Here is a 10,350-nt window from a genome sequence, read left to right as displayed (position 1 = left end):
GTTTTGCACTTATTTATTTTAGACCCAAAGCATTGATAATAAAAGGATGTATTTAATATAGCTTTCTTTCTGTCTCTCTCTCAGGTATCTCTCAGCCTCCTGTCTCTATTTAAAATAAACCTATAATCTCAATTGAAATCAAGCAATCTGTTTTTTTGTTTTATTACCCCAAAATTTTAAAATTTAAAAAAAGAAACTTAAATTTTAAGTTGATATAAATTCTGTATGTTTCATTATTATGATTGTTAGTTTCCTAAACTATCAATATATCAAAAAGTTTTCTTCTGAAAAGTATTGTTAGTTTGTGATAACATTTTAAAAATTATCCATGATTATTTCGTCCAATTTGTTATTTTAATTTTGTATTTTTTGAAAGTCGACGTAAAAGGTTTATATTTGTTTTATTCTTTAATCAAAATATGTTTTAAAAAAATATTGTATGTGTTTCACCTAGTCCATCCAATAAACAAAAAATTCTTTTTGTCTTCAAGATTATTTTTAATTAATTTATCTATGTGGTCAGTTATTGATTAGCGATTTTGTGGACTGCTTATTAATAATCTCTTCAGATGTAGTTTTTAGTTTAAATAATCCTCAAACGTTGTTACTTCTGTGCTATGGAGTGTGTGTGTGTGTTTCTATGGTGACGGTGGGAGGAGGTTAGCGATTGGTTGTGAATGATGCAACATAGGTTGCATTGTCGTCAGTTGGTCTTAGGACAGACGATTCCAGAACATGAGACTGAAAGGTTGTGTTGTTGTAGTGAGTTAGATTTTGTTAACAAATATTATTACTTAAGTCCACCACATTTATTTGATCTGATATAACTTGATTTTGTGTATATTATAAATGACGTTCTATTTAGTTTGTTCACAAAAGGAAGTTATTCAACTTATTTGAAGTATTATTAGTTAAGGTATACCACGCCTACAACTGTTTAGTTGTTTACCAGCAGTTTGGTGTTACAAGTCAACAACCGGTAAAAACATCTGGCTAAACTTAAGTTCTTTTTTTCTCTATTTAAAAAAGAAATTGAAAAAAATGCAGGCCTGCATGAACCTGTCAAAATGTTTAAGAATTGACTAAGTATTCCTACTTGCAGAAGAATCAAAGTAGGTCTATATTTTGTAATATTTGTCACAAAACAAATAATAAATATATATACATATAACATGATATAAGACATATTTTTGATCGGGATGCTGATTTATTTATTTAATTTAACCTATGTTATTGATCATCAAGTTGTATCATGAGGAATCGATCAGTAAGGTGTTTCGCCTATATAGTTGCCTCTGAAACACATTGATTGTAATGACATTAATAAAAAACAAGATTACAAAGAGAGTTTGTGTTTCACAAACTCAGAGGCGGCCCCCGTCGAAGTCGGATCCCTGTCAGATCTGCATATTCGCAAATAATATTCAAGAGGTTATTTAATTTTGATGGTCAAAAGTAATAATGTTTCAAAGATTCATTTGCCATAAATTTAAATTAAATAAAAAATAGTAGATTAGTTTTAGTATATTAAAAAATTGCAATATTGATCAAAACGTTTGGAAATGAAAATCTACACTTTTTTTTACACTTTAAGTTTAGAAATTGAAATTCTACATCTTAATCTAGTCTATTTTAGTCTAAACTCTAAAATAATTTTAATTAGAATATAAATCCAGATCTAGATATACTGTAATAAAAATCTAGATCTAGTTTAAAAAATCTAGATTAGATCTAAATCAAGATATCATTCCTTTATTAAACGCGAGTCACATAACGAGGCTTAATAAACATTACTGTACCGAGTTCTTTTAGCATTTCATTTGAAGAATTAATTCCATATAACGTCAGAGGGAAAAAAACACTATGTCACACGGCCTAGCTAGACTAAAAATCGCCTTCATCAATACGAGCCATTTATCGAGTGTTCATAGACATTGGTGCACCGAGTGCGTTTTTTTAGCATTTCATTTAAAGAATTCATTCTATATGACGTCAAAGGAAAAGAAAACACTACGTCACACGGCTTAGTTAGACTAAAATATGTTTTCATCAATTCGAACAATTTTTCGAGGGTTAATAGACATTGGTACACCGAGTGCGTTCTTTTAGCATTACATTTAAAGAGTCCATTCATATGACGTCAAAGAAAAAAATTCCATTACCTCACAATAGGCTAGTACCGGTACCATAAAAAAATGTCTTTATTTACACGAGATATTTAACGTGGGTTCATAGACATTGATGCACTGAGTTCTAATAGAATTTATTTAAAGAGGATCAAAGCTGCATTGTTTTGCGTTTTGTCTGTCAGTCGGTCTGTCCGTCATCTTGATATAAAAAAAAAAACAACAACTAAAAGTTATTATTAATAATTGATTAACCTTTATTTTACGTTTCAAAACATCGCAATAATTTTTAGGTATGAACACAATTGAAAAGTTTATATAATAGATTGTTCCGGATGTTTGTATAAATAGTAAAAGAAAAAGAGAATTTCAGATAAATGTAATACCGTTAATTAAATTTTTTGGATGGTCTCGTATAAAAATTAAATGTACTACAGCCATGTGGAGAGATTTTCATACCTTACTTTGGTGTTTGGATTCTGTTTTCCTTAAAAATCGGAACATAATATTAACGATAATTAGATTTTTTAATGTTTTAGTTAGACAGTTAGATGCACTGTAAGAGAGAAATGAGTTAAAATATTTTTCATAAAAATCCGTAAAAACATTATTTCGTAAATGAGAAGATTATTTGTTTATTAATTAGAAGAGTGAGTTCAAACAATTATTTGGCGTTAGTAGATTTTTAAATAAATTCGGAAATTTCTGGTGACGATTTGTAAGAAACAAAATCGGAACATTCTTTATCAATTACAAAACTTCTATGTTATGTTTCAGCAAGCAAATTAAATGTCTAAAAAGTAATTTTCAGTAATCAATTCTAGTAAATTACTTTTTTTTAAAGCCCTGAACAACCTATTGTCGATATTTTAAAAAATTTGTTTAAAGATGAAAATACGGAACAATTTGATATTGATAACCAAATTATAGTGACGCATTGTCAAATATTATAAGTGTAATATTAGTAAATTATGCGATTTCAAACAATCAATAGGCATAATTCATGTTTTATAAAACAATATCCGGAACATTTTTACACTTAATGAAATATAAGTCAGTATAGAGATTTTGATTTAGCATTAATATGCTATTTCCATAAAAAAACGGAACATCATATTATTGATAATGTGTTTTTTGCAACGTTTAAGCATGGAAATTGAATGTAATATAAGTTAGAAGAGCAAACAAACATTTGTTAGCGTTGATTAGTTTTGCACACAAAAAATCCGGAATAATCAATTTTAGATACTTAAAACTATTGAGATGTTACGGGAGGAACATTAAAGGGTAAATCAGATTTTCAATAGCTTTTAGAGTTCTAGTTTTTTTAATCTAATCGTGACGGACAGACCGACCAACAGACAAAACGCACAAAAATAATCTTCTTTTATTCGGATGGGGCACTAAACAAAAAATAAATAAAATCTGATTTTTTAAAAAAGTTTAAGGAATTGGTTTAGCACCTGGTCATGTAGCGACGCTACGCTACTGCACGAAAATCGCTGCATAAAAAGTCCATTTTAAAAAATGTGCGTGATATTTACATACAAAGTGCATTATTAGCCTTTATAAACAAACAGAAATGTTTTCTTTTAATTTTAGCAGCTAGTTGACCAGAAAAAACATCTTTAACTATTATTTATATTTGTTGTAAACATTTCCTGTACATTTTCAAAATATATTTGACTTAGTGATACTGAAATTACACAAAAATCGTCAATCTTTGTTAGCATATTGTAACATTGCCTCCCTTACTTTTACGTAATTGTTTTAGAATTGGTGTATTTTTATGAAAAAATCGCTTGCATAATTAATTTTATAAATTAAACGGTTTGCTTTTAGAAAACCAAAAGTAGCCGTTGCACCTAAACTTTTCAAGCCGCATTTAATGATGAAATAATATTTTTCATATCTCTTCTAGTTTTCGAGATCTGAGTGTGACAGACGGACAGACGTACAGACAGACAGACGGACAGACGGACATTTTGCACAAACCTAATAGCGGCTTTTTCCCCTTACGGGGGCCGCTAAAAAAGAGATTGGTAAAGTTGGCTAGTCCAAACAAGATAAAACACATTACAACAAAAAAAAAAAGTACAGGATAATGTCGTTACGTTACTTCCAATAGCAGGTTTTGCGAAGAACGCACATAACAATCGGTACTTTAAGCCAGTGTTTCTCGAACTTTTACCTAAGACGTCTCTCCCCCTTCCCCAGCGTAAATGTTTACTTGTCGTCAGTGTATGGCTGTCACGGAGATTTGAACCCTCCCCCCTCAGTCTGGAAGCCAAACGCTTTACCACTCAAACCAAAAGTGGTGTAATCAAATCAAACCCTGTAAACAACCCATGGGGGGGGGGCAGCATTAGATACAGTGACGTTGGAGAGATTAGGAGGCAGTGAATAGCGATCTCGCTCTGGGAGTGTGAAAAAAACGACCCCAAAACTAGACTTCGCTTTTGGAATGTTTTTTTTTTCCACTGCACTTAGTAAGTGAAGATGGCGGAGAATTCCCTCAGATATACACGAGACAAATGTATTGCATATATTAACTTTCAAGTTAGTATTTAAAATAAAAATACTAAGAAAAAGACTACTGGCAAAAAAAGACCCACTGACAAAATGACCTACTGACAAAATGACCTACTGATAAAAAGACCCACTGACAAAATGACCTACTGATAAAAAGACCCACTGACTAAAAGACCCACTGACAAAATGACCCATTGACAAAATGACCCACTGACAAAATGACCTACTGACAAAATGACCTACTGACAAAAAGACCCACTGACAAAATGACCTACTGACAAAAAAGACCTATTGACAAAAAAACCTACTGACAAAAAGACCCACTGACAAAATGACCCACTGACAAAAAGACTACTGACAAAAAGACTACTGACAAAAAGACTACTGGCAAAAAAGACCTACTGACAAAAAGACCAACTGACATAAAGACCTACTGACATAAAGACCAACTGACATAAAGACCTACTGACATAAAGACCTACTGACAAAAAGACTACTGGCAAAAAAGACCTACTGGCAAAAAGACCCACTGACATAAAGACCTACTAACATAAAGACCTACTGACAAAAAGACTACTGGCAAAAAAGACCTACTGGCAAAAAGACCCACTGACATAAAGACCTACTGACAAAATGACCTACTGATAAAAAGACCTACTGACAAAATGACCTACTGATAAAAAGACCTACTGACAAAATGACCTACTGATAAAAAGACCTACTGACAAAATGACCTACTTATAAAAAGACCTACTGACAAAATGACCTACTGATAAAAAGACCTACTGACCTGGGCTGGTACTCACAAATGACGTAGTTGTTGAGGATATTCATTGTTTCTGTCTTACAGTGAATGATGGCGCAGCCAACCTTTTGGGTGTCTTTCCACACAACCTATTTCACAGAGTGACACATCTACCAGTTTACTTTCCGTCAATTCATGTCATTAGATTTCACATATTTAATTAACTTAGTTTTTAATGAAATTTTTTATTTACTTGGGGAAGAGGCGTAGCCATGGGGTTACTAAGATCGTCACCCCCCCCCTCCGAAATATTGACTATAGTTTGCTTTAGTTTTACTTAGGCTGCTGTCGATTTACTTTATTTATGGTTCTCAATAACTAGTAGGAAAACAGGTCAATGTTGAAATATTTTATGACAGCTCATGGGAGTAGCCGGGTAGGGTGGGGAGTTAAACGCCCCTAATGTTAAGATATGATGGCTATATACGCCAATTGGTGTGTGGGGGGTTGTTTACATAAGCCTTTTAATAGCCTACACAGGCGTAAAAAGTTAAGTATTTTGACTACCTGTTTTAAACCATCAAAAAACTTGTTTTAATTTTGTAAAGAATAATGGTATGTGTGAGATTACTAAATATGAATTGCACAGAGTAATCACCTGGGAGTAGTGTCCACACGTCGTTTTGTCGTGACGTGTAAAGCAGTTCCAGGTGGGCAGGTCCACATATTTTATCTCTTTCACCCAGGAATTCACGGCGTTGGTGGCGAGTGTTACGTTGTCACTTTGTTTGGCTGTCAGACAACATTGAAACAAATAATATATAATAGAGATAATAATAATTTTAAAAAATCCTTGTATTAAAACGCATACAAAAGTAGAACTCCAAGTATTGTCTCCCGAGACGTCAAATAGCACAGAGACGCACATGTAATGAGATAGTATAATTTGTACTTACGATATCCTGCGTACAGGTTTTCACCGTAAGGTCCATCACTGTGACCATAAACGCAGTTCTTGGCATAGTTCTCGGCGTATGCACTCAGCTTGCTACTCCATTTCTACATAAAGAAAGAAGAGTTATAGATTCTTGAATTAATTAGTGCAATTCTTTTTAGTTAGTTGGCAACAATGACGTTCAATTTAGTGTCCTTGACATTGTTCAGTTTCTCGTTAAAATTTCCCCATGCTCTCAAAGGAGCTGATGAGTGGATTTTTTTTTTTTTTTTTGAGTGATGAGGTTCTTTAAACCAAAGGAAACAAGGTCAATAAAAACACAATCTGCCAACACTACAACAATATTAAATATAATTTAAAACTTTTTTTTTGACATGCATAAAATACATTTACATTTAACTAGTTTTAATTCAATTCACTTTGTAATAAGAAGGATCAATTATGAACAAATATCTACCTGATGCAGTTTGTATTTTCAATTTTAAAATAGCCGTACATATACTGCGTGGGTACATGCATTGAAAACACAACAATTCACTCAATTGGAACGCGCGTGTAAAATTGTACTCTGATCATGTGCCATGATCATTTAGGGCTACATAATAATTGGACACGATGATCTGCATGATCGATGAACAGAAACGTTTATCATGATTTTTAAAAACTTACAGTGCAGACCACCATTTCTATAGCCTACATTTTACTGATTACTCCAACCTAGAGCTAGGGACATTGTACACCTTGAGCAGAGATGATAGGATTGTAATAACTGAAGGAAGTTGTGGGAAGTGTTACTACAGACAAAGATTGCATAAATAATTCATTTAATATCTGGAAGAATTGTGTGAATCTATCTGTGACACAGTGGCGTCACTAGGGTGGGTGTCACCCGGTGCGGTCAGCTCAGGGTGTCACCCCCCCCCCGAAACTTCCCTATAACAAAATCCTGTTTTTTTTTCCCGTTTGTTGATCTGTAAAGCATTTAGTTTAAATTTACTTACGTTATTTGATTGTTGATCTGTAAAGCATTTAATTTATAATTACTTACGTTATTTGATTGTTGATCTGTAAAGCATTTAGTGTATAATTACTTACGTTATTTGATTGTTAAACAAATTTAAAATAAGTGCCTATTAAATTTTAAAATTCAATTAAAAACTCAATTCATCTATAGTTCATAGGGTTGGTGTAGTCATGTGAAACTCTGCACTCATCCTTAATCTTATCGTATCTAATACAATACAGACGTTGCTTAAAAAAAAAAGAAAATGATTACGTCCTACGCGTCATGCATCTAGTCATGCATGTTAACCAATGACTTAAATTCTGCCATGACATTGCTTTTCCTGGCTGGCTTAGGCAACCCATTCCAGGCTTTCTAAATTTAGTGATTTTACTAAAGGTGTTACTCTAGTCAAATGTGAATGTTCGTTTGTTATGCTCTTTTTGTGTCTGTTCCACTTTCCTAATGTATTGTTGAGCTGAGGGGTCCCAAACAGACATTGCCATTAATCTATAGTTCAATTAAGCAACAATGCAACCAGAAGTAAATTACACTATTTTTTTCTGGCTTTCACATTTCTCTAACTATCTCATTTTTAATACAATTGCTCGTTGTGAAAGTGTCATCTATTCCTTTGTATCAAAAAGTTTTTAAATTTTAATTTAAAATCCTTTTTTACATGACTCCAAATATATGCAGATGGTAGAAACGGTTGAAGGTTTTGTTAATTGATTTAGAGATATTCGTTAAGGTCTTACCAGCATATGAATTATGCACTGTCGATTTTTTATTTTCTTCAAAAATAACTTTTTACTGCCTTTAGATTTTATTATCAGACATGGTATTTTTGTTTGAATGTCGCCTTTTGGAAAATCATCATATACGCCAATATTTTGAAACTGACATCTACAATAGGCCTACTTGGTTGGTTATTGAACTGAAGAATGTTTGGTTAGATTGCTTCAAAAGTGTCTACGTAATTAATGATTGCTTCCAGTAGGAGTTAAATCTCAGCGTTAAAAAAGATCAAATCATATAAGAATGAACATCTTTTTCTCTTCTTAAATAGTGAGTCCGGCATCTTGTGATTTCTCGCCTGACATTTTTTTTATTGTTTTTTCATATTTTTTTCTTCTAAATCACTGGGCTTTTTTTTCTAAAAGAGTTTTTTTTTTAATAACACTTTGCGCTAACGTGTTATGTTTTTGTTAAAGAAAATGTTTAATTAGTCACCACATTTCAATAGTTGTGTATCTCTGGCCTTCAAGAATATCTTCCCACCAAAATAAAAAGTAAAGATAGGTAAAATAAAAGCCTCTAGTGGCTATTATTTCAGATCGAAAAAAGTATTCAGTTGTACCGAAAAATGCTAGACTTAAAGCATTCCAATAATATACCCTAAAGCTAGTCAATCTGACTGGGTAACATGTGACTTAGGTGCTTATTAAAACACAAACTACAATGTTTCACCTGCAGTCTATCGGCCTAGTGATCGATAAGCCAATGATGCATAAAGATTGATATTAGAGAAATATAAAGGCAAGAAAGAGTTGATCATAGAGGCCAGGGGCGGACTGGCTATATAGGCATTTGGGCAAATGCCCGGTGGGCCGGTAGGGCTAAGGAAAGGGCTGCATGGATGCCACTGTAGCACTTATTTATTGTTTAAGGTTTTATAATATTCTCTTATAAAAGGGGCCCTTTGAGCGTTCTGTTTAATAAACAATCTTTTACAGTATAATACTAATTTGATCTAACACATTGTCCGACAAAATGTAACATCCTACATCCGTAGACAGTGCTACTCGTAGGCTTCATCTTTGTAAAGCCTGCATATTTAGCGATTAAAAAGCAACATATTAAGCCTTTATTTCGTTAAAAAGATATATAGAGTTCGCGGTATGCATGTGTTCAGCTATCGATACATTATCAAACTTAACAGAATGACTTTGAGGACAAGGTAGGCATAAAATTGAATGCCCATCAAATGATATACAATTTATGAGCCGGATTGTATAGAAATGCAGGGCCGATTTTGACACCCTGTCCGCCCCTGATAGGGGCGAGAAAGAGTAAACAGAGGTGCGTAAAGATTGAGGAGAGAGAAAAATGGGGGGAATGATGGAAGCAAAAATGAAAACATCGAGATTGACAATACTCTGTTGTCTACGACCTCACAAATAGATCAGATAGTTGAAAAAAAAGTATTACTTACAATTAAAAAAAAATATTTAGTTGCGTTGCATCTTTAAAAAAAATGAAATAATTGACTGATTTAAAAAAAAAAACATAAAATTTATTTCATCTATTAAAAAACAACCTTCAAGATGGAATATGAAGAACAAAAAATGTATGATAAACAAACAGGACTTAACACTATCACAAAGATTAAGTCTATGATGACAACTACTTACCAAGTCTGGTACATTGACGTTAGCACGTGCAGCATTATGAGCCTTTAGGAAAGCTAGAGAGACATCATCACCTTCGGATATCGCAATGATTTCTGTGTCCGAGACGACCAGTCCGAAGCAAAGAGTCATCACCAGGGCGAGCTGCATTGTCACAGATGTTTAGCGATAGCAAAGAAGGTTGGATAAGAGAGGTAACTCTTTGGATGTTCCGTGAACAGGTTTAGAAACGTGCTGAAAATGCTAATATGCTGAGCGTTATTTATAGTTTCTTTCCCTTCTCTTCCTGTGTCATTCTTTGATGCATTAAAAAAAACACTCTCAATACAAATTATATTATATCGCAAATAACTTTATGTTTAATTAAATGGTCGTGAATTTTATCAGGAAAAAAAAAATTTTTGCGTTATGGGCAACAGGTGCAAAGAAATCCGATCGAATCCAATGATGAAGGAAAAACCCAGAAGTATATCGTCTGTCTTGTTGTATGAAAATGATGTTGAATACATAGAGGTTAGCACTAACGAAGCTAATGTGGCAGAACTTAGATATCAAGCTAAAGGTTGATTTTGATACCT

General features: G+C 33.0%; 1 protein-coding gene across 1 annotated transcript; it reads right to left on the bottom strand.

Annotated features, from left to right (window-relative positions):
• Nucleotides 1–1,195: 1,195 nt before the first annotated feature.
• Nucleotides 1,196–10,022, bottom strand: LOC106053602 (uncharacterized). The gene is made up of 5 exons (XM_056008687.1): nt 9,776–10,022; nt 6,360–6,462; nt 6,062–6,195; nt 5,449–5,552; nt 1,196–1,295 (listed from the first exon to the last, which is right to left on the bottom strand). Exons 1-5 carry the CDS (start codon nt 9,920–9,922, stop codon nt 1,265–1,267), a joined length of 519 nt encoding a protein of 172 aa, XP_055864662.1. The 5' UTR covers nt 9,923–10,022; the 3' UTR covers nt 1,196–1,264.
• Nucleotides 10,023–10,350: the final 328 nt, after the last annotated feature.

Source organism: Biomphalaria glabrata, chromosome 13, assembly GCF_947242115.1.
Source record: "Biomphalaria glabrata chromosome 13, xgBioGlab47.1, whole genome shotgun sequence".
In the NCBI taxonomy this organism is placed as follows: domain Eukaryota; kingdom Metazoa; phylum Mollusca; class Gastropoda; family Planorbidae; genus Biomphalaria; species Biomphalaria glabrata.
This window is presented reverse-complemented; position numbering and strand designations above follow the sequence as displayed.

Bases quoted from the DNA above. Each gene is read 5' to 3' on its own strand.
- LOC106053602 (XM_056008687.1), bottom strand. From the start codon at position 9,922: ATGCAGCTCGCCCTGGTGATGACTCTTTGCTTCGGACTGGTCGTCTCG. The intron at 6,196-6,359 runs GTAAGTACAAAT...GTTGTCTGACAG, and splicing joins AAACCTGTACGCAGGATATC to CCAAACAAAGTGACAACGTA. The intron at 1,296-5,448 runs GTCAGTAGGTCT...AATGTGTTTCAG, and splicing joins ATTTGTGAGTACCAGCCCAG to AGGCAACTATATAGGCGAAA.